We start from the raw sequence: 22,014 nt of genomic DNA on the forward strand, positions 1-22,014 counted from the left end.
AAACTCAGAAAGGTTGCGACGGGCTGTAATAAATATTGTTCGACAATTTGTTAAAATGTTTAGTTCTTTAACATCTTATTATAACAGTTGTTAACCAGGGGCGGACCCACGATTTTTGTGGCAATTAAAATTTATTTGGTTTAAAATTCCATTCTACATGGAAAAGTGTAGTAAAAACACTCGGGCCTGATAATTTTTCTCATGAAGGATTCCTTTTCAAAAATTTACAGAAAACACCAAATGGCTGTTACTTTTGCTAAATATACATAATTATCCAAATAGTGCATTTTTTTTGTATTCTTCTCGGACAAAATTTCCGTCTTTTTGTGCAGTAGAAATATGGTAGGCCTAATTCAAAGTTAGGTATTGAAATATTTTTATGAAATTACTCGAATGCAACGATTTAATATATGACGTGAGAAGTATATAAAAATATTACTTCCGTTTGGATAACTGAATATACTCAATAAATTTAAGATAACTTAAGTAAAAAGAGCCCACTGGTGAGCAACGTTCTAAAAGTAAAGGAATGGCATAGTGTTTTTAGTGCCCTGTTATAAAATCACTTTGCAGCAAACGGGTGCTCGAAATAGATATACTCGAGAATAAAGCGAGGTATATTACGTTAAGCGCGACTTTCACATCAGGCGGCCAAACCTTAAACACGATTGAAAATATAGTCCTTTATAAAACAGCAATTATCAAACTTTAATGTATTCAGCGCCTACATCAAATTAATAAAAATAGTTGAGAGATAAATAACGCAAAGTAACTATGTTTATATGATAACCAAATAATAGTAAAAAGTAAACTTGAAATATTGTTAAGTGTTTTAAATGTTTTCTACTGCAGGTTGCTTTGTTTTGAGACAAATGGGGTAAAAGTGTAGCGATGGCCCGGTGATCCCAGGACTGTAGTCGATTGTGATTGTGAATGAACAACCTTTGATATATGACGCTGCGGGTAGGCTACGTTAGCCATAACAGCTTGTCCAGCGCTAGATTCCGAAGGTACAAACATAACCGATTCTTTATTGGCGTTGCTAACAACCGGCGAGGATACGGCTGGAACCATTTGCACCGGATGCATAACCGGTATTGAGCTTGTGGGCAAAACGATTACTTGCTGCCTCTCTTGCGCAACACCAGACTCAGACCGCCCAATATCACCAACAAGGGTTGTTGAAAGCAAATCTACTGGTTGGCTAATTGTTTGTCCGTTTGACAAAGGTTCAGTTTGAGGTTGTGATCTCTGCGGTGGGTCTAGGAAAGGACTTTTTGGGTTTAAATTGCAGGTCTGGTTAACCGCAACTGTTTGTTGGACTGACTGCACTGAGTTACAACATAAACCGACTGAGTTTCCATCTGTGCGGTCGATTTTGGCAGAGGACAATGCGTTTGAAATGTGCTTTGGGTAAGTTCTTGTGAGGGAAGGGCGAGTGAGTGTATCGACTGTTGGTGCCGGGGAAAGCAAACGTGGATTAACTTTTACCACGAATTTTCCCAGATTTTCAACCGCCGGACCGACAAAATTTGTAGATGGGTTTGATGTTGTTAGCTGTTGTGAGATTCTGCTTGGAGACAAAACAAGGTTTATCATTTTACTCGAAGATACAGCTCTGTATGGGGGTACACTGGTTTTGTTCACTTTCGTAATGTGCTTATTCAAATCCTCTTGATTTTGCGTTAACATTATAGGTACGTGATTGGTAGTGACCGTCGCTTGAGACACATTTTTGCGTTGTACATAGCTGCAAGAACCCTTAACTAACGTTGTTTTGGTGTTTAGGTTGTTTCCGAATTGGTTTTGGTCGATTGACATTTGATATCGCCGAACAGTTGGCGTTTTTACAGCCGATGGCTTATTTAGGATAGATGGGACGGCTCGTCGCCGAGTTCCACTTAATGAAATATAGGGAACCTTATTGTTAACAATCCTTTGTTTGGATTTGCCAATACCTGCGGTTAAATCGTCAAAGCTTGCCGCAGGCTTCGCATCGCTATCGACCCGAACGATGGGTGCAATGCGACCATCTGTGAAGCGCAATGCCGGGCACACCTTTCCGTTCTGCAAGCGTATAACAACATTTTCAACAGCGTTACCGCCAGCAACGCTGCAGTTTGTAGAAGTTGCAACATTGGTAACGCTGCTCCGCTTTGGCGAAGTCCACATTGACTCTTTTGTAGCAGATTTTAACACTTTGCTGTTGCTTGCGCTTGGTACTCTTTGGTCAAGACGTTGTCTTTTAAGTTCTTTTTTACGTTGTTGTTGGATTGCTTGTTTCACAGCAAGCTTTCGTCTTTTCTCTTGTTCGCGAACTACTTTTCTCTGTTCACGAATAATCGCCTCATTGGCCAAAACGCGGTCTACCACATCTGTGATCTCCACTTGGTCGGACCTAATAAGAGGAAGCAACGATGGACCTTCCTCTGTGCAACTCTTATGAGCGAGAGCAAGTATTCTGCGAAACAACTGAAACATATCTTTAGGGTTAGAATCTAAAATACAGGTATGACCCTTTGTGGAAGACATATATAGGACTCAAACGAAAAAACGTTACGATTTTTATAAGTAATAAGAATAATTTTATAGGACCTTAATTTGTTGCTTGCTTCGCTGACGCGTCCGCCTGTCATTAAGCGTGGCGCTACCCTTGTCCAGTAGGTCACCCAAACGTCCGCGCGCCATAAGTTTCACAAGAGCAGCTGTTTGGTCGGTGAGTGCCAGCTCTAGCTGATAAAGCGCAGCGGGCATCAGACGCTTCCGTCCTGCATGTAAGCTCACGTACAGGAAATCACGCGACAGTGGATGACTAACGTGTTTGCATATACACTAGTGACACTTCTCGGAAAACTTATACGTGACAGGATGCAGGCCAGGGTCAATAGCTTTTTTTTGCCAACGGTAGTTTTTGTGGTGATAATTTGATATAGTTATCGTTAGATATCTGCATTTTTACGGATGAGTAAGGTATGTACAGTATTAAAGTTGGTATGGCTTCGCCCTACATTGATATGTAGAAAAGGTGCAGGGTGCACTGAAGGGTTGAATTCTTATGATACACTTACCTTCATTAAATTCGTCATACATAAATTCATTCGGAAACGTAGGTGAAGAAGCATCGTTATCAGAGGAGTCGCAAACCACGTAATCCTCATCCACTTCATACCTTCTGGGCTTCCTGCGGCTTCTCCTTATCTCAGGATCACTTTCCTCTTCGCTTTCCTCAACATACAGCGAATTGGGAGTCGGGACACGATTCGTAGAACAGTTCTCACTCGTGACGAGAGAAGACTACAGTAATAAGTGACAGAAGAATTTTAGTAATTAATGGTAAAACAAAATAAACGGTAAAATCCTAATTTGTTGTTTTTTAACTAGTTTGACTAAGCATTAAAAAAAAAAAATCGGTCGACCAGTGTTAGTCCACAATATTTTTTTGTATATGGCCGAGAGTAGCAGGGCATGGACTTTGTATCACGCAAGACGATTATAAAATCATTTTTAAACCTTTTTTTAATGGTGACCGCTACAAACGACCCTTTGTGGTCTTAAAGCCTCTTGTTCCTTACATGGTAACCAAATTTGACTTCAAACTTAAACACTACAAAGTAACATGTTACTTTTGATAATTGACATTTCTTTTAAGCAACTTTATATTTAAAACCTTTTTTAAGAAGCAATTTTCGGCAAGACGTCGTGGTTTGACCAGGACGCGTAAAAATAATAATAATGTTGCTTGCAGTTAGTACCTTTTGTAAATTAGTTGAAGAGGGCCTACCCTGATGGAAATTAATCGTATAGAAGTGGCTAAAAAGGGCAAAATATAGTTTTGTTCAACAGTTTATTACGAAGAGCGTTCGGTGTCATCGGCGATTTAAATAGCCGAAACGTTGGTTAATAATTACAATTGGGACACCACAAAATTAAACTTAACAGCAAGCGGACGGCACAAGACTATTGAAATTTTTAGCAGAAATCGTGCATCCAACGATTGTTAGCGCCACCTATAGGTGAGCGCGTAGGTTAAGAAACACTGATATAGCAGAACCGTGAGGCATATATATATAAAATATAGCAGAAATATAATAGAATTTAGACAAGTTAATTTAGACAAGTTAATCTAGCCAATGGAATCAGTTCGGGCAGCTTGCAACTGCACGACTAAAGCAACTGTCATAGGATTGTTTTTTCACAATCGTCGTACAACACATATTTTTTTTGTAAGGGCGTTGGGAAACTTTTTTTACATCATTATTTTTCATGTGCGTGCAGGTATGCTGCCGTTTGTTATTGTTCTTTGTCAGACTGTAAATAAGAAAAAGTTAAATAATTTGACTTTTATGGCTTCTTAATCTTTCTAATGCTAAAGCATTTTAAACTGCTCCGATGAAAACTACGTAACTGCGCGACTGAATAAACTTTTGAAAATTTACAGCTAAGGAGCCGCAGCTTCCAATAAATGAGTGGTCGGTGGCTCCGGAACCGGACCAATTGGCTTAGTGTTTGAGTTGCACAGTCTATGTTTTATTACAGTGGTTCCCGAGCCCACATCACTAACTACATTAAAATTTTGAACCCATAACCCACCATATCCCTAAACAAGGGCAAACTGTTCGATGCCTGAACAGACGAACGACGGCACTTAAACGTAAATGCCAGAACGGCCGATGCTAGAATGCGGCGCCACCATCGTCTCACACAGCTTCCTACTGTTTTAGGTGTCATCAAGGCAATATATATATATATATATATCGATCGGTTTAGGACCTATGCGCCAGGTTTAGGTATTATTTCGCTGAGTTTATGTCATTATTCTTTCGTGCTTTTCACTGTATTTGGTTTTATTATGTCGTTGATCTTAATGCTAGGGTAGGGCTTAGTTATTGATTTGTGATAGATATTGTTGCAATATAGGTGTAATTGTGTGGTATATTTATTTTGGCAAAAATAATTCTAATTCTGGTCTAAACTAAGTTTAAAGATCTGTCCAAATCCACATTCTGAACTGTTTATGATATCGTGTAAGTAACGTACATTATAGTACATCGAATTTTATCCGAGATTAGTACATTTGCAAGACCTTGTTTGCTATTTCTTCCTCCCAGGGGTTAGAAATCGCATCCGGAGATAAAACAGCATTGCCGGTTGTTGTACAACGCAATATTTCATCATGTTCCTTCTTCACTCGTATTTTGGCATCAAACCTCGATTTCTCCAGTCTTAATTCCCAAGGTTCGAGCTCGATCAATAACCACTTGAGACGTTCGATTAGGTTTTTAACGTTCATCACCACCGACGAAGGCTGAAGGACGACAATATTACATAAAAGTTTTTCGTATTTTTATAGTACAATAATATAGGATAAAAAACAGATATTTCAGTAGATTGGTAAGTTTTTTTTCCAGTGTCAATAAAATTGGCTACATAATAAGGTGGACCCACTCAACAGGTAACCGCCATCCACGACTCTATGATTTAGCTTTACCAAGTTAAATACACTGACTTACTGAACAAAAAGTTTTGAAGAGGACACATAGCATATTGTTTAATAGTTAGCCAAGAATTAGTAAGACAAAAAAATGAAATGGCTCGTAAATCTTGCATAAAACACAGGAGCTCAATTTATTTTTAAAACCATATCAAAATTGATTACACAATTTTAAATTATGTAGACAACCTTGTAGGCAGTTGGAATAAAAAATGTTGTTAAAATACCATTTTAGCAGATATTGCTTTATCATTTTCTTCTTGCATTGAAGAAATAAGTTTCCGTAATTCTTCCACACTGTCACACACCATTTCAAACTTTACTGTTCCAAAACTTGTGACCATTCTCTAAAAAATATATATAATTTTTTTTAAATATAACTTAAAACACAAGCACACACAATTATGACAACATTAATTCCACATATATATTTTATTTTTCCATTTGTCAGCCTAAACTAATTTAAATTAATGTGACATTAAAAAAGAACAAATACCTCCTAAAACATGTCGCCAACCGGCAGCCTACAAGCCACATTTGGTTTCTGGTCTTGTCTAATTGAGTTTGAGATTCATGTACAATTTAGGTGGCAAATTTTAGTCATTAATAATTTTTATTGGAAATAACTCTCAACTTTTTTGGAACCCAATATTGTTGCTTTGCAACCTTTATAAAAAATGGTTATGTGTTTAAATGAGAAAGAAACAGTATGATATTGATTTCCGTATGGTGTTGTCTTTAGCAGTAAAAACAGCAAGTTAATCGTAAAGAAATGGTCGCTTAGTGGCCAGCTCTTTGGCCATTCCTGCTCTAGTACAGTACAAGATTCTGTATGTTCAGAAATATGACATTTGTGATATTTTTGTTTTGTTCAGTCAATATACAGGTTTAGCTTTCAAACCTCAGTTGTGTTCTTTGAATGTTTAAATGACTTCTGTTTTGATCGTGGCTTTTGTGGTGTTTTGCTAGATTTATCACTCTCAACTTCTTCCCCATCTCCCTCAACCATCATTTTGCTGTAGTTTACTGTTGTCCGCTTTCTTGAACTTCGACGCACGCTTGGTGTTGTTTCTGGCAGTAGCTGGCTATACATTAAAAAGATAAAAACTTTAATGTGCATCAGTTCCAATCGAAGGTTTTTCAGGTGGTATGTGAGTAGTTTCCATTTTTTCACTAAACCCTAGAATGATTCACAACTTTATATTTTGTTTATCTAGATTGATTTACATTAAAAAATTGCCCCCCCCCCCCCCAAAGCCCATTCTTATTGTTATGTAACTATTCCTGTTGTTTCGAAACAATGCGATCTTCAAAATACAGGCCATGTCAATTTCGACAAGGAGCACTGTTGCTTTGTAAAGCCGTAGAACGCTGTGGGGCAGTGGGCGTTAATTATGTCAAATGTTTGCTCTTGATAGATATCATCTACTGTTTTATAGCTTAAGCTACAAATAGCGCTGAATAATGCTGGTTGTAAGCTAAAAATAGAGAAAAATATGATTCAATTAAATTAGTTGTTCTGCAAGAAGTGGAATGCCTGACACTATAGAGTGTCCAAGTGGTACGAGATCGTAAAAAGGTTGGGAATCCCTGGTCTAGAGCAAAATTAAACATAATTGACTGCAACATGAGTCATTAAATCAGTAAGCACTTGCATGAAACTATTGGTTGAGCTTACCACAGGAAAACAGAAATGTCATTCAAGTGCTGTATTAAAAAATGAACAATATATTTTGTTTTTGTGTATAGAAATGCCAGTTGTAAATCCATTAAATTTATATTTTTTTCTTTACATTGATGGGTATTTAAAATAAACTTATAGTTAAGCCAAAAGAATATGATTTTCTGCTTGGATAATTTTTATTAAACAAACAAATATTGTTTATTGAGTTTACAGGTGATGCATTAAGGTTAGGTAATATCTCATAATATGAGACATATTATGTAGGGCAATTAATTTTTGACTTTGAAAAATTGTTGTTCAGTTAAAATTTTATATAACAAATTTAGTTACGATTTATATTTAACAAATTTTTAACTGTATTATTTGTATATGGCCGTATTTGTCCTAATTCTAAATAGAGAAATCAGGTGGCACTGTATAAAGACAAATTGTATTTGATTCTCGACAAGCTTTCGCACAACCGTGCTTCATCAGGTCAAAGTATAAATGAAAACAATTAAAATGCACGTAAAAGCACAGGCGCAAGTAAAAGGCGATAAGAATGGTGACGTCTAACATATCCACAGGCACATGCTCGCAAAAGCGTGTTACTGTACACTGTGTGATCCTTTTGTACACTGTGTGATCCTTTTTTTTACACTGTGTGATCCTTTGGTTTAACATTTTAACCAAGGATCACACAGTGTAAAAGACCTTAGAGTTTCGGTGATCAAAAAAGTAAGTAACGGCACCCAAGCGAGGCTCACAGTCGAACAAAACATAATTAAAAAGTTCGATGCCATTAATGTGGGGCTCAATCGGGATTTGGGCTTTATGTCACACTACACCTCATAGCAGGCTGTACTACACCCATCGTGCCTTGAAGCGCAGGCATCGTAGCATAATTGTTTTTGCGTCAGTAACACGCTTTTGCGAGCATGTGCCTGTGGATATGTTAGACGTCACCATTCTTATCGCCTTTTACTTGCGCCTGTGCTTTTACGTGCATTTTAATTGTGCCAGAAGAGCTCTACAAATTTGACAATACGGTATACGCGAGCCGGTAGAATTAACCATTTAGGCCTAGTTTATTGAATTAGGTTCAGTTTGAACTATGTTTCGACAAAACTGTTGAACCATATTTGCTGTCATTTTTCGCTTGTGATTTGCAATTATCTCATTTACTATTTTGATAATATGCTCGGTCTTTGTTAATTTTCTGCAATTATTTTGACCTTAAATTTCAACTGTTCACATAACATTTTTCTAAAATAACCAACGTCTTGTTTTGTTTGGCATTTTTATAGTGCTTTGTCTTTTTTAAATATCAAAAATAACTACCGGTAAGCATTTTCTTTGGTTTTGTATAAACATGAAAAAATAACTGATTTTTGTTCAACTGGTAGTCAATAAAACTAAAAAAAAAAAACGTGTGGTTGACAACGCCAAGACAGTATTTTAAACCAGTGGTTCCCAAAACGTTTTTAAGGCGACCCATTTAAAAAAAAAAAAATTATTTTGTATAATCTTGAGACTCAAGCAAATTGTTGTAATATCATACAAGATTGCGTTGCAAACAAACTGCACTACAAAGGTAGTTAGTTTTTACGAAAATAATACGTTTATTAAATCACTAATGAAATAGTTGTACTCGCTGGCTCTCAGCGAGTTTTTGAAATCGAGGCGTTATTTTGTTTGAGCATATAGAGCAGGGGTTGGCAACCTACGGCCCGCGGGCCGGATCCTGCCCGCCAATGTAATTCATCTGGCCCGCCGCCTTTTTGACAAACTAGACACGAGTCCATTTCAAATAGGCCTACTTTTAGACTATTTTACCTACGCAAGTGGGAAATTTTTTCGTGCTGCGCGTGAATGATCTATCTACGTTTGGTTCGTTAACGCTTGGAAGCTAATCGATCAGCGCTTCTTTACTGTTGCGCTGTGGAAGGCTGCCAAGTGCGTTGCGGACAAACGGAAAACGTATATAAAAATATTGGGCATATAATTTTTAAACTTTTTTTATTTGCGGCAAAACAAAAATTTGCAAGAAATTCCGTATACCCCCCAAAAAAATCGCACTCGCTTCGCTCGCCATTTGCGCCCCCAAAACAAAAAGATTAATAACGTTGAACTACATTAACTACAAAGGTTATCTCGTTTCTTTAAAGTAGTTTAATTACACTATTCATTAGTAGTATGGATGACGATCTTTGGACTCGAATTTTAAACCAAACAAACGCTTTTTGTAACATTTTACTGCATGCTCAAGTAATTAAACCTGTTTTTAAGTGCAAAAAAAGATACAAGGCCCGCTTGATTTAAAATTGTTCTAACATTTTAATAACACAATTCTTAGTTAACATTTTGTGCGGCCCGCAGAGACCTTTTTGTGTTTGGTTTTGGCCCGCGACTAGAAAAAGGCTGCCAACCCCTGATATAGAGTCACGCATGTCAGCTTTAACTTCCAGCCGGTTTCGCTGTTTAATTTTCATAATTTGTGATTATGATTTCCAGTTTTGTAAAAAGATACAATATGCCTGAAAACAAGCGACCCCCAAAAATAATCAGGCGACCTAAATTTGGGTCGCATCCCATGCGTTGGGAACCACTGCTTCAAACAATAATAGGATGTTCAAAATCAATGTATTTCGAATAGGTCAACATTTTGTCAAAAGATATTTACCTTTTACATTTTTTTTTTCTTTGGTTGTTTTGAGTTTGTTGCTTGTTAGGTAAAGGAACCCTGTTAAGACCATTAGGCTTGGCATGAGTGCAACAAGCATCAACATTGTCATGATTTCTGGAACCTGCATTTATATATTACCATTAATTGCTTGCACGTGTTCATTTAATTTCCTTATATTTATCACTTTTTCTATTACCTTTGATGGGACAATCAAAATCCAAGATACTTTCAGTTTTATCGAATATAATGCTTTCTTGCTTTTTAAGAGCGGGAATATCTAAATTCCTGCATGCCTTTACAACACAATCTAAAATTTCCTGAAGTACTACTTTGGAAATCTCAGAAGTAGTTTCATTTGTAAATGCATGTTTTTCACACAACGCGTTTTTGTGTTCTGCAGAATTAGCATCCTTTGTATTCGTTTTGTTAGAAATGACTTCTGGCATAGGACAGTCAACAAAATCATAGACTCCATGTTGAAGATGACGATATATTCTGAAATCCTCTCCACAAAATTGAGGAAAGTAAATATATTTATTTCCATAAAGATCTTCTCCAAGATTCATTGGTCGCATCTGTCAGGATATAGTGAAAAAAAATTTTATATATTTAATGTTAATAGAAAATATATGTATGGTTACCTGGTCAGCACTGCAAGACACCAAATTATTTTGAACACCTTGTAGAGCAGTCTGACTATCACAAAGTGCCTAAGACATAAAAGCCAGTTATATGACAGTATATTAGTGAAACCTCATAACATTATAATATGGTGAAGTATGATATTTACTTTTAAAATTTGTGCTCTTTGTATGTAGGAAAGTGATAAAAATGTATTATTATTAGTGTCAAAGGGATTTTTCCAACACATAGCTTGATAAAAATCAACATTTATAAAAAGCTTGTCAGCAGCCACTGAAAAGGAATAACACTTTGAAGCTGTTTCAAACCATTTGTCCAACTTTTGTTTCAGCCGCTTGTTCCATATACTAAAAAAATAATTCAAAATAATTACAGAAAGTCAATCCCTTTATTTTGACCTAAACTAGAAACAGCAAGTTTTAGCTTCATAATTCCTTCTCATCCACTGCTAGCCATGAGCAGTTTTTTAAATTTTACATTTTTTAAATAATTTTTTTTAGTTGTTTGTTGGAGTAATGTCATTTTTTGTTATATAATAGCATGGTTGACATTTTGCATTAGCCCGCTAGAAATTTGCTATTCGCTACTTTTAGAGTGCTAATTGACACACACTCGCCTGACTGGCAAACTTAAGCAAAAAAGGTTGCTGATGGTAAATTATTAGGTAATCGTTATGTTAAACACTTGCCCAAGTGCAAAAAGAAATATCTAAAGGCATCACATATGGCAAAGTTCCTAGGCATTCAACAGGCTGGTAAGCATTTTGAAGCCGACCATAAGAACTGTGGTAGCATTTTTAGGGAGCAGTATTTCCATCTGGAGTGTTGATTGATAGAAGCTGGCAAGTGTGATATATGACCAACTGTTTGATCAAGCAAAAAAATCTAAAACTCACCAAACAGGATCCTAAGATTTGAACGTATTAACTTAAAACTAATATACAAGTTTGTTAAAAACCCTCAGAAAAACCTGTGCTTGGTTGGTTCTTTATTGTTTACATACCTAAAAGACATTGGTGGACGCTGTGCAATAAGACAACGTTCATAGTATGTGCATAGAAATGAAGTCATGATCCTTGCAAGATACAATGAATGTTCAGGTATAAGGAGACCCATTTCCAAATTGTACATTGTAAGCTCGGGTAAACGGAAGTACGTCTCATTTAAATGCAAAAACAAACCTAAAAGTTACCGAGCAAAACTTTTTTATCAATAAAGAATTATGACAAAATTTAGTTTTTGCAAAAAGCAAAATAAATCATACCAATTTCTGGCAATAAATGGCAGGTTTTGATCACTTTCATATCATCTTTTGCTTCAAGGGAACTTACAAACACTGCAGCAATTCTTTGGTAGAGGGCCTGTTGCTGTTTACGCTCCCTGCAACTAGTCAGCTTTTTGTCTTCAGCAACAGCTGTTTCCTCACATCGAACAAAGTCATAGACCAAACGAAGTTGATCATTAAATTCAAAAGAATCGTCAAAACTTCCATTGTTTAAAGAGCAATTTACATCTCTTGTTCTAAAACAATGTAGTTTTTATTTAGGTAGATTTTAAGTTGTATATTACCAATCTAAAGCTATATTTCAATGTTTAAAACTAAGCATAACAAACAAACCTACTTCGCAATAGTGTTGTTATCTAATTTTGTTGCGAATCTCCCATTTGAAGTTTTGGCTATAGTTGATTTGTCTTGAATATCTCTAAAACATATCAAATTTGTTCTTTGTTGCAATTAAAATGGCACCCTTTTGGTGTACATAAAGTTATTATTGTGGTTTCACCAACATATAACAGCTGACCTCATAAGGGTAAATATATAAAAATGGGAAACGTTAATTAGCTTATTATATTTTGTTTGGGGGAAGAATTATTCATAATATACCATACAGGACCTACAGTCACAGCACTAAATAGCAAAACAATTTGTTAACATGTGTATATTCTATAAAAAAATAAGTTCCAAAACGTTTAACATTCCTTACAACTGTCATTTGAAGCAGTTGTAAAATGTAATACATGTCCAGGTTGTTGCAAAAACTTAATATTTTGCCAATGTAGTTAGTACAATGCAACACTACACTACAGAGTACAGACTCCTGCTTTTAAAACGCTTTGGTGTTTCAGTTCTACTTTTCTGGAATAACATGATCTGGTATGCAGTCAGATAATGTACTGCCAAAAAAACAACGTTACTGTTGCCAGTAATGCATTTAAACAATACTTTTACACTGTGCATAACCTTGCTGAATATTAACCTAAAGTTGACCTTAAGTAACCCTGTAGCGCATTTCGTTCAAGACCAACATATTTTTTCAGAGAGAATGTTACTTTTGCAACTTAACACATTTTAGGAAATTGCGAACTCTGCACCTGGCATTACACATTAGTCGCACACACAATCGCTTAACTGACACTTAATATTAGTTGCAGGTTATCGCAAGATGCAAAGTAATTGTTTTGGAAAAATTTAATTACAAATGTTTAACATTGTAAACAATTGCCATTTAAAGACACCTTTATGGAAATTGCAAAATCTCCACAATCTGGCATTACATGTTAGTCCACTTGCACAATATAATTTAATTAACACTTAATGATTAGGCGAAGGTTGTCAGCAATTAATTGGTCGCCTGAAAAAATGCTGATACTACATCACATGGCAACATTTAAAGCAAGTATTGTAATTGTTTCGCTGTTGCTACAGCCGGAATAAAAACTTAACACTGATGTGTGTACAATTAAGCACAACTTTCCGTCCTGTAAAACTATGAAATTATATATAAATGGCAAAAATGGATTCAAATCTTAGGTTGAGAACCAGTTCGCTAATGGTAATTTACTATGATAATTGGTTATTTTAGATTAAGGGTATTTTGTTCTGTTGGCTTAAGCGAAAAGACAAATTTCCCTTTAACTTGACACTGGCACAAGTTTAAATTTAGCAGTTAATAATTCATTGTAAATCTGCCTATCAATTTTAATAACGTAATAGCCAACTAACCTTGTTAACAATGCTAATTTACTCTCAAAAATCATCTCCAGTCTTTTAGCCTTTTTGGAAATTGGATGTTCAGTTGTGTTATACCTGAAAAAGAAATACTACACAATTTTCACAAATAGGGCAAAGTTAGTAACTACCTAGTTTGTTATTCTAACACAGTCGTTCCTAATACTTTTGTTTTTGCGATCCCTTTCAAGTTTCACTTACTTGTGCGACCCCCCAAATATAGTGTATGATACATAAACCAAAAAACACAGTTTAAAATTGGCAAAATTTAAATTGGGAAAAAGAATCTAGACGGATTGTATCAAAATTTGACTAAAATGTCCGGATTTAAGTATGCACAACAATCTAAAGTTACAGTTTGAGCGTCAAAGCATTTTTATTTGACATTGTTTGACTGAAGCTATGCTTGATTCATTATTTGAAAAGTGTAATGGTGACGTCATAAACACGACTGGTTCACTGCAGCAAAAGCCACATAAACAGAAATGGTAGACTAGCGGTTGCTTTTGCTACTTACAACTAAACTTTTGATTCATTTTGCTTATTTCTCATAAAGCTTTTTTTCAAATACTACACTGTGACCCCACAGACAACCCCTTGGGGTCGCGACACCCTGGTTGGGAACCACAGTGCTAAATTCTTATATATTGAATGCCTTAAATTGCTTTGAGCAACTTACTCTGGTTTCGATTTACATTTCTGCTTATGCCATGTGCAATATATATCCCTTTCTTGAACATTAAACCAATGTAACCGCAACAGATTACTTTGCAGAATTCTCAGTTTTGTCATTTGTAACATCTGTGATTGCTAAAATCATACAATGATTTTGATCTCCAAATCACAGGTTTTGAAATTATAGTTTAAGCCTGCTGGATACTGGTCATTACATATTGTTCCTTGCAATGTTAAGACAAATTAGGCATTACAGTTTTCCCATAGTATTTTGTTAACCTTTTTATAAGATCGTGCACAGTGCCAACCAGCACTTCACCTCATTTCACATGACTAAAAAGGATGGGATGTGGGCATTGTTTGACTAAACTGGTTTTGGCTATGCCCTATGCTGCATCCAGTGGATGCATGTTGGCATTTTTTTTTCTTAAAATGTATGCTGCTGATTTTAATTTAAATACTGTGAGAGAATTCTTTATTAGGTGTTTATTTAATGCATTCTCCATAATTTTCGTTTTGATCACAGCTGCTTATTGCAAATCTCCCTAATTAAGTTCTGATAATACGTTTCTCTTTGCATATTATATATTGCTTTATTGAAGCTTTGCTGTGGACATTTCCACAAAATATCAAGCATTTTTTTAAACACAATGATCATAGCTGACAGTGTTTTAGAGGATGTATCAGTGTAAAACACTATGTTGGCACAATTATTTCAGTAATTAGTTCTCTTTTACAAAATAAGGTCTTAAGAAATAAATTTAGTTGGAAGCATACTTTATAGGCCATGCCAAGCAGTTGTTTGATAGAGACTCTTCTTAATAAATATTGCACGTCACTGGCAAACATGTGTCCCCAAAGTTATATGCTCCTAACTTCTTTTTAATACTCAAGCAGATTGAAACATAATAGAAATGTATAATATTTCTGCAATAAAATTCGACTTCAATCTCACCATGACAAACAATGAAAACAAATCATGCCAAATGACAACAGTGGACCAAAACACCACATGTTCATATTGGCCCACCACATAGGAGGGCATAGATTTTTACCAGGGTCGCATGCAAACTATTTTAGCTGGAAGGGACTGGAGTGCAAACAGACACTAAATGGGGCTATTTTAAAAGCAAGTACTTTCAGTGTTTCACCACAGCTACAGGCATTTGTTAAAACCACTTGAATAGATACAAAGTAGGTGCAAGAGAAATGTCAAAACAGTGAATTTTGCCAAAAAAATTACAGTTTCAAATGCCAGATATAAACACTTGATATGAATTTAAATGAGGGGTACTAAAGAAACAATATTTTGAGTGAACATCGCCAGAAGTTAGATCTGCAAATTTTATTTTACTTTATGTAAAACTTTTAAAAGATAACCTTACCTGTAGCAGTTTTCTACCATAAGTCTAAAATCACTTGCAACATCGCTGAAAGATCTGTATTGATTATTATTAAATTTTTCAAGAATCATATTGAGGCACATTGCATGTTTGATTTTGACTTCATAATCCCACAAACCCAGGCCTTTAACATCGACAGGATCAATAAACGGCCAGCATGCAGTTCTAAATAAAAATATATATTATATGCTTCAAAAGGGTTGTTAAATTTTAAACACACAACGACACTTGGGGTGAAAAAAAAATTGCTAAAGTTGGGTTAAACAACACAATGCCATCACACCTAGGGATGTTCAAAGTAGAATCCCAAGGTATTCTAGAATAATAGGTTTCGAATCTAGAATAACGAATCCAGAATATCGAATCCTAGTATAATTTTATTAAATTATTTAACCTCGATTTTGTTTGGGGAAGGGATTTTTTGCTAACATGTGTACATTATAATAAAAAAAAAATCTCCCATATGTTTAACATTCTTAACAACTGTCATTTGAAGCAGTTGTGTAAACTGTAATATGTCCACTGTCCAGGTTGTTGCCAAAACTTATATTTTTGCCAATAGTGAGTACAATGCAACACTGCACACAGAAGTCTCAAGCAATTCGGTCCTGTTTTTAAAACATTGTTGGGTTTTTGTGCTTCTTTTTTTGACTAAAATGATCTGTTATGCAGTCAAATAATGTACTGCAAAGAATACAAAGTTACTATTGACATAACGAATACTTGACAATTTACGCTGTGCATTACTGTATAACCTCGCTGAATATTGGCCTAAAGTTGACCTTAAGTAACCCTATAGCGCATTTGGTTACATCCAGCACCTCTTACAACGTAATGTTACGTTTGCAACTTAACGCATTTAGGGAAATTGGGAACTCCCCACCTGAAATTGCACGTTAGTCGCTCGCCCAATAATACTTGAATGACACCTAATTATTAGACGAACGTTATCGCGAGACGCGGTAATTGGTCGCCCGAAAAAACGCTGACACTGCACTACCAGGTTACATTTAAAGCAAGCACTATAAATTGGTCGCCGCAGCGACCGGCCAACTTACCACACGCATTTGTACAATTTGGCGCGACGGTCGGCGGTAAAACATCAAATTATATCGGTTCCAATTACCCGAAATAAACGGCAGAATTGGATTCGAATCTCATCTGGATTCGATATTCTACTTTGAACATCCCTAATCACACCTAAACTAATTTTTTTATTAATAAATTTTTTAGGTAAAAATTACATTCTTAGCCTAACCAATAAGCCATCAACCATCTTCATTTTTTTATTCTTTACCACATTAATTGCCACATGAAGGTATTACTATGCTCAAATAAGCAGAATAAATTAAATTATAAAGTTCTGTTACGGTTATTCTTTTCAGGTTAATTGATTAAATTTGCCTTAACATTAAGAAAGTAATTACCTTACCCTTAAACCCTAGAAAAATATGTCTCATAATGTAATAAAGTGCAGATCACAGTAGGCTTGAGCAAGTATTTTAGACTTGTCCATAACATAAGGAAAAGTTCTGAAGATTTTTGTAATAATGAGGATGAAGTAAAGGCAAATTAATAATTTTCTTCACAAAAAAACAGAAAAAGCAGATAATTCCAGGCAGGGCGTATTAACGAAATCAAAAATGGGGGTCCTGAATTTCAAACTTAACAAATTCCCCTATACGGACTTGTATTTTTAGCTGCCCTGGCACACAGTCCGCGCAGATGTTACGCTAATCATAGCATAATGACACCTGAGAAAAACAATTTTTAACAGCATTGCAGGTAGCAAAAGACAGGCTTGTAATTTGGCGCAATTAGTCCCGTACATGGAACTTGGGTAATTGCGCTGTTGATTGTCAAAACATGATTCTAGCAAAATAATCAAACATAATTCGCGGTCTTGGTTTAGTTATTCTGAAGTTAACGATTGCACACTAAGCGGTTTTGCAGCTGGTGCCTGGCAGGAGTATCGGCGACGCACTAATTAATTGGTTATAATATGTAGGGCGATTATTTTTTGACCTAAAAAATGAGAAATTTAGACCGGAAACTTTGAATTTTTGACCTAAAAATATATTTGTTTGACAAAATTTTGACCTACTAGAATTAAATTGAATTAAACATCATATTTTTGTTTGACGTATTGTATTAGTGTCTTGGCGTCGTCAAACACACGTTTAAGTGTTTTACTGACTACCAGTCGAACACAAATCAGTTATTTTTTTGAATTTATTCAAAACTCATGAACATGCTCAGTGGAGATTTTTGTCACCTGAAAAAGACAAATAAACTGGTTATTTTAGAAAATGTTTTGTACACAGTTGAAGTACCATAGTTTTTTAATTTTTGCAAACGATTTATGGGCATTTTTATTCGATTTTGACTTGAAATAATTTTGACAAATTTTGACTTTTTTTGACAAGTCAAAAAATAATTGCCCTAGTTATATGTGTTTGCTTTGCGTCTAAAGGTTGCTTTGCTAGACGTTTATTGGCAATTTCCATTTAGTTTTTTCCCATGTATGACATCATTACAAATCACTATTTCATGACGCCATAACCGTCACTATTTTATGACTATCATTATTAATTAATGTCAGACGTAAAATCGGGGAATTTTCTTGAAAAATCTCCCCCCCCCCTTTTTTTTTGAATTTTTGTGTCCTTGGACTACTTAATTTTGGCACTCCTTGGTTCCAGACTTTGGTTCACACCCAAATAAAAAGCAATTTATAAACTTTGATAGGCAAAAATTGGTTTTTAAAGTATTTTAATTAAATATCTATGCAAAATAGATATTTTATGGGATGCCTACCATTATAACTTTTAAAGAATATTGTTTTTATTTCATTGGGTCGGCGGATTTTACAATTTCTGCACCTGGATTTGCAGATAACAAAAATACATGTGGAACCCTGCAACCCTCAAAAAAACAATTCTATTCCCAAGATTCAATTTATTTTTGTGCATCTTTGCAAACAATGAAAAAAGAGCATAAAGAGTAACGCAGAACAAGGAAAGGCCTTAAGGTCATCAAGTCAAGCTCCTTATTTCCTGGTTGTGAACCGCTGCTCTAGTTCTTTTAAGAGGACTAGAGATAATATTTATAATGTAATAATGTTTTATCTACACATGTGTGTAATTTCACGCTGCAGGTGTCAGCTGAACCAGAATATTTAGAATTATGGTTGTAACAAACAATGTCACAGATGTAAGTGGTTAAGTTCTTTATTACTTACAATTTTTGATATTTTGAGTCCTTTTAAAACAACCAAACAAGCACAAGGATATTTTGTCATTTTTACAATTGTTTCGTCATAGTGATAATTTTTGTGGCCGGTTTTACGTATTTTATTTTTTACGTATTTTTATAATATTTATATATTTTTTTTTTTGACGTAATAGTAAGATTTTTCTTGTATACGCTAATGGCTAGCTTAGCTATTTTTCCATAATCAGTTTGCTGTTAGTGTTTATTTTTGAAGGTATTCTTGGTGGAGTCGAACTTGTATCATCTTTCAGTTAGTGATACAAGTTCGTATCGAAACGTCTTAATCAAGATGCTGTCGATCTACTAGATCTTTTTGGCTTTGAAATTTATTATTAAGCTACATTACAGATCCGTGCATAGTGTACCTAAAAGTGTAGCAATTTTCTACAAAACAGATGTGTTTTTTTGACAAGACAATTTTGAGAATTTTCTACTTACTCTCTTTGGGTATCATTTTGTTAAGCAGCCAACAATACTAAACAAACACTGAATATATATCACAAACATTAATAAGAATATTTAGTTGTACAACATTTTATTATATAAACTGTTTAACTGCACTAATTAATTGGTTACTAAATTATAAGTTTTATCAATTATGAAAAGAAACTTGATAAACTTACTTATTCTGTTTTATGATTTCAGATATTATTCTGTAGGCAGAAGAAATTTCGTGTTCTGTATCCGCATTTGAAATAACTAATTCTTCATTGGAATAAGATTCTAGATCATGTTTTTTGTCGTCTTCTTTTGACTTTTCCGTCTCCATAACAAAAAATCAATTTTATTTGCAAAACCTCATTCAATTTTTTACAACCAATTATTCCACATTCTAAATAAATAAAACAAGTAATAACACTGGTCAACATAAATGTTTATTATGGGGGGCTAAATATGAAAATCAGAATATTTTTGTTAGTTGTGCAATATTAGCAACTGTAATAAATGTTAAAACATATTTTACAACTTGGGTGTGTTGGCTAGTAAATGTCAAATGGAGGACAATCGAAATGATGAATACATACTGCACTGAATGACCCAACTGCTTTATCTTTAATATATTAGACAACGTAAGGTACTCTCTTAACTTTGCACTACAAGGTAGTACAGTACATTTTCAAGTGGCACATTAAATAATTTGCTTTAATTTAAAAAAACTTCCATCCATTTTCTGTTGCTTTTAGTATTTATTTTGCAGAGGAGGTTTTGAGGTTTAGTTTGTATATGTCTGGCAATATAAGCAAAAAAATATTTTATCCCACTATGCTAGCCTGTTGTCATATATAAAAGATGTATAAAAAATGTTTGATGTAGGGGGATCGAGTTTTATCGCTATCTAGGTTGGGAAAACTGTAATTGCAATAGCCATCAATTAATCAACTATACCATACTGTTCGGACTAAACATAAAAGCTGAATCAACATCAAACGTAACATGAAAGAGTTAAATATTGGAGTAGCTCTAGTGCCCCCTAAGAATTGGTTGACAACCCCTTAGGGGCCTTCTTAGTAACTTTAGCCAGTTATTTTTACCAACCAACTTTGTAAAAAATTGTTATTTCAAAAAATTGACTGAACTTTCATGTTTTTAATTCTGACACCATAAGGTACATATTTGCAATAATCGTTGATTCACAACACACACTAGTTGGGTTAGTGTTTGGATATCGATGAGTCAAGCATTAAATTAAAACAAATGATGTTGCGGAGCTGGTCTAGAATCCTACCACATTAATGGGCGCTCTTTCATTATTGTTCGGGGTTTATATTGCTAACAATATTTTTGTTAGGGTGCGAGTTAGCGTTTGGGTTTGAGTGGGTCAAGTATTATTATTATATTTATTCCTACACATATGCCAAGAAATCAGATTTCGAAATTCGGCGTCAAAAAAAAACACCGAAAAATAATATGGACAACCTGAGTTAGGAGTGCGACTGTGCGATATTACACCACGACGGATATTACAAAAGGTATTGATCTAAAGCAGAGGTCGGCAACCTACAGCCGGATGGCCCCTCCAATGTAACTTATCAACCCCTTAGACCAGGTCTGTACAATTTAAAATGGTATACAAGGGCCGCAACAAGCAAAAAACAAAACAATCACGCGCGCCGCATGTTTTTACGTCATAACATGACGTCATAAAACATCTAATCTTAAAAACGCCTGTCGTTCTCGAGCGGCCTCGTGCGGAAATGTTACGAGATTCGCATATTACTAAAAAAAAATGGAATTAAAAGTCTAATCAAAGAGATTTAAATCTGATTTCAATTAACAAAGAGTAAAGTTAGCAAAAAAAAGTAGCTTGGAAGACCTTGGCCTGCTGACTCCGTGTCCTGGTGACCCCTTTTCTTTTTGTGAGAATGTTTTCACAATCTCACTAATCCACGTATAACTCTGTCGTGGCAAAAATTATCCACACATTTTATATGCGATTTTATTGAACTGTGGTATTGATTAAAAACGGGACTGGTGAGCTGAAAAGTTTGCCAACACCTAAATTTGTTTTTCACTAAGTTATTATACGCCTTCAGTCTCTTTAACTATCATGCGGTTATTTCTCGCCAGTTTACTGAACATTATAAATAGCCGAGGTGCCTTGAAACTGTCTATGTCCCGCGTCCAATGCCGCGGCCACAAAAGACACTCGACCTACTTGTAACCCAACCTTTGTACCGGACGTATAGAAAAAATTATGGAATAGATGCTTTTCTAACACGATAACATAACAGACTCTTATTGTAAAACATTCCGAGTGACACACAATATAACGAAGTCGGTGTTCATTAGTTACGCAAACTTTAGCAAGCTATTTTTACCAACCCACTTTGTTAAACAAATTGTTATTTTACAAAAATTTAAACTTTGAAGTTTTTAATGCTGACAGCATAAGGTAGAAATTTTCAATAATCGTAGATTCACAACACACATAATTTGGATTAGGGTGCGGTTTAGCGTTTAGGTATGGGTGGGTCAAGTTTGCATAGGGTCGGATCCATAAATTCTCTTTGGTGGGGTGATTGTTTACTTCCTGAAGATTTGCAAACCTGATTTTTTGATTAATTAGGCCTACCTTGGCTTTAATTAGCGTACCCTGTGAAGAAGGCAGTTTGAAATTTACTTGCGTTTGATTTTCCGCTTTAGATGGCATAATTGCGTTATTAGTTGGCCT

The 22,014-nt window shown here is 35.1% G+C and overlaps 1 protein-coding gene across 2 annotated transcripts; it reads right to left on the reverse strand.

Annotated features, from left to right (window-relative positions):
• Positions 1–249: 249 nt before the first annotated feature.
• Positions 250–19,670, reverse strand: LOC146164253 (uncharacterized). 2 transcript variants are annotated; one of them, XM_083381350.1, is made up of 16 exons: positions 19,466–19,670; positions 15,552–15,734; positions 13,486–13,569; positions 12,104–12,184; positions 11,746–12,002; positions 11,485–11,662; positions 10,631–10,829; positions 10,482–10,550; positions 10,037–10,415; positions 9,838–9,961; positions 6,393–6,576; positions 5,719–5,838; positions 5,084–5,305; positions 3,069–3,294; positions 2,596–2,768; positions 250–2,472 (listed from the first exon to the last, which is right to left on the reverse strand). In XM_083381350.1, the coding sequence occupies exons 1-16, from the start codon at positions 19,609–19,611 to the stop codon at positions 844–846; spliced, it is 4,254 nt and encodes a 1,417-aa protein (XP_083237476.1). In that variant the 5' UTR covers positions 19,612–19,670; the 3' UTR covers positions 250–843. The 2 variants fall into 2 exon arrangements, with proteins under 2 accessions (XP_083237476.1, XP_083237477.1); XM_083381351.1 differs by having other exon boundaries at positions 2,298–2,461.
• Between the last annotated feature and the right edge of the window lie 2,344 nt (positions 19,671–22,014).

Source organism: Ascidiella aspersa, chromosome 2 (genome assembly GCF_963924565.1).
Source record: "Ascidiella aspersa chromosome 2, kaAscAspe10.2, whole genome shotgun sequence".
Lineage (NCBI taxonomy): Eukaryota > Metazoa > Chordata > Ascidiacea > Phlebobranchia > Ascidiidae > Ascidiella > Ascidiella aspersa.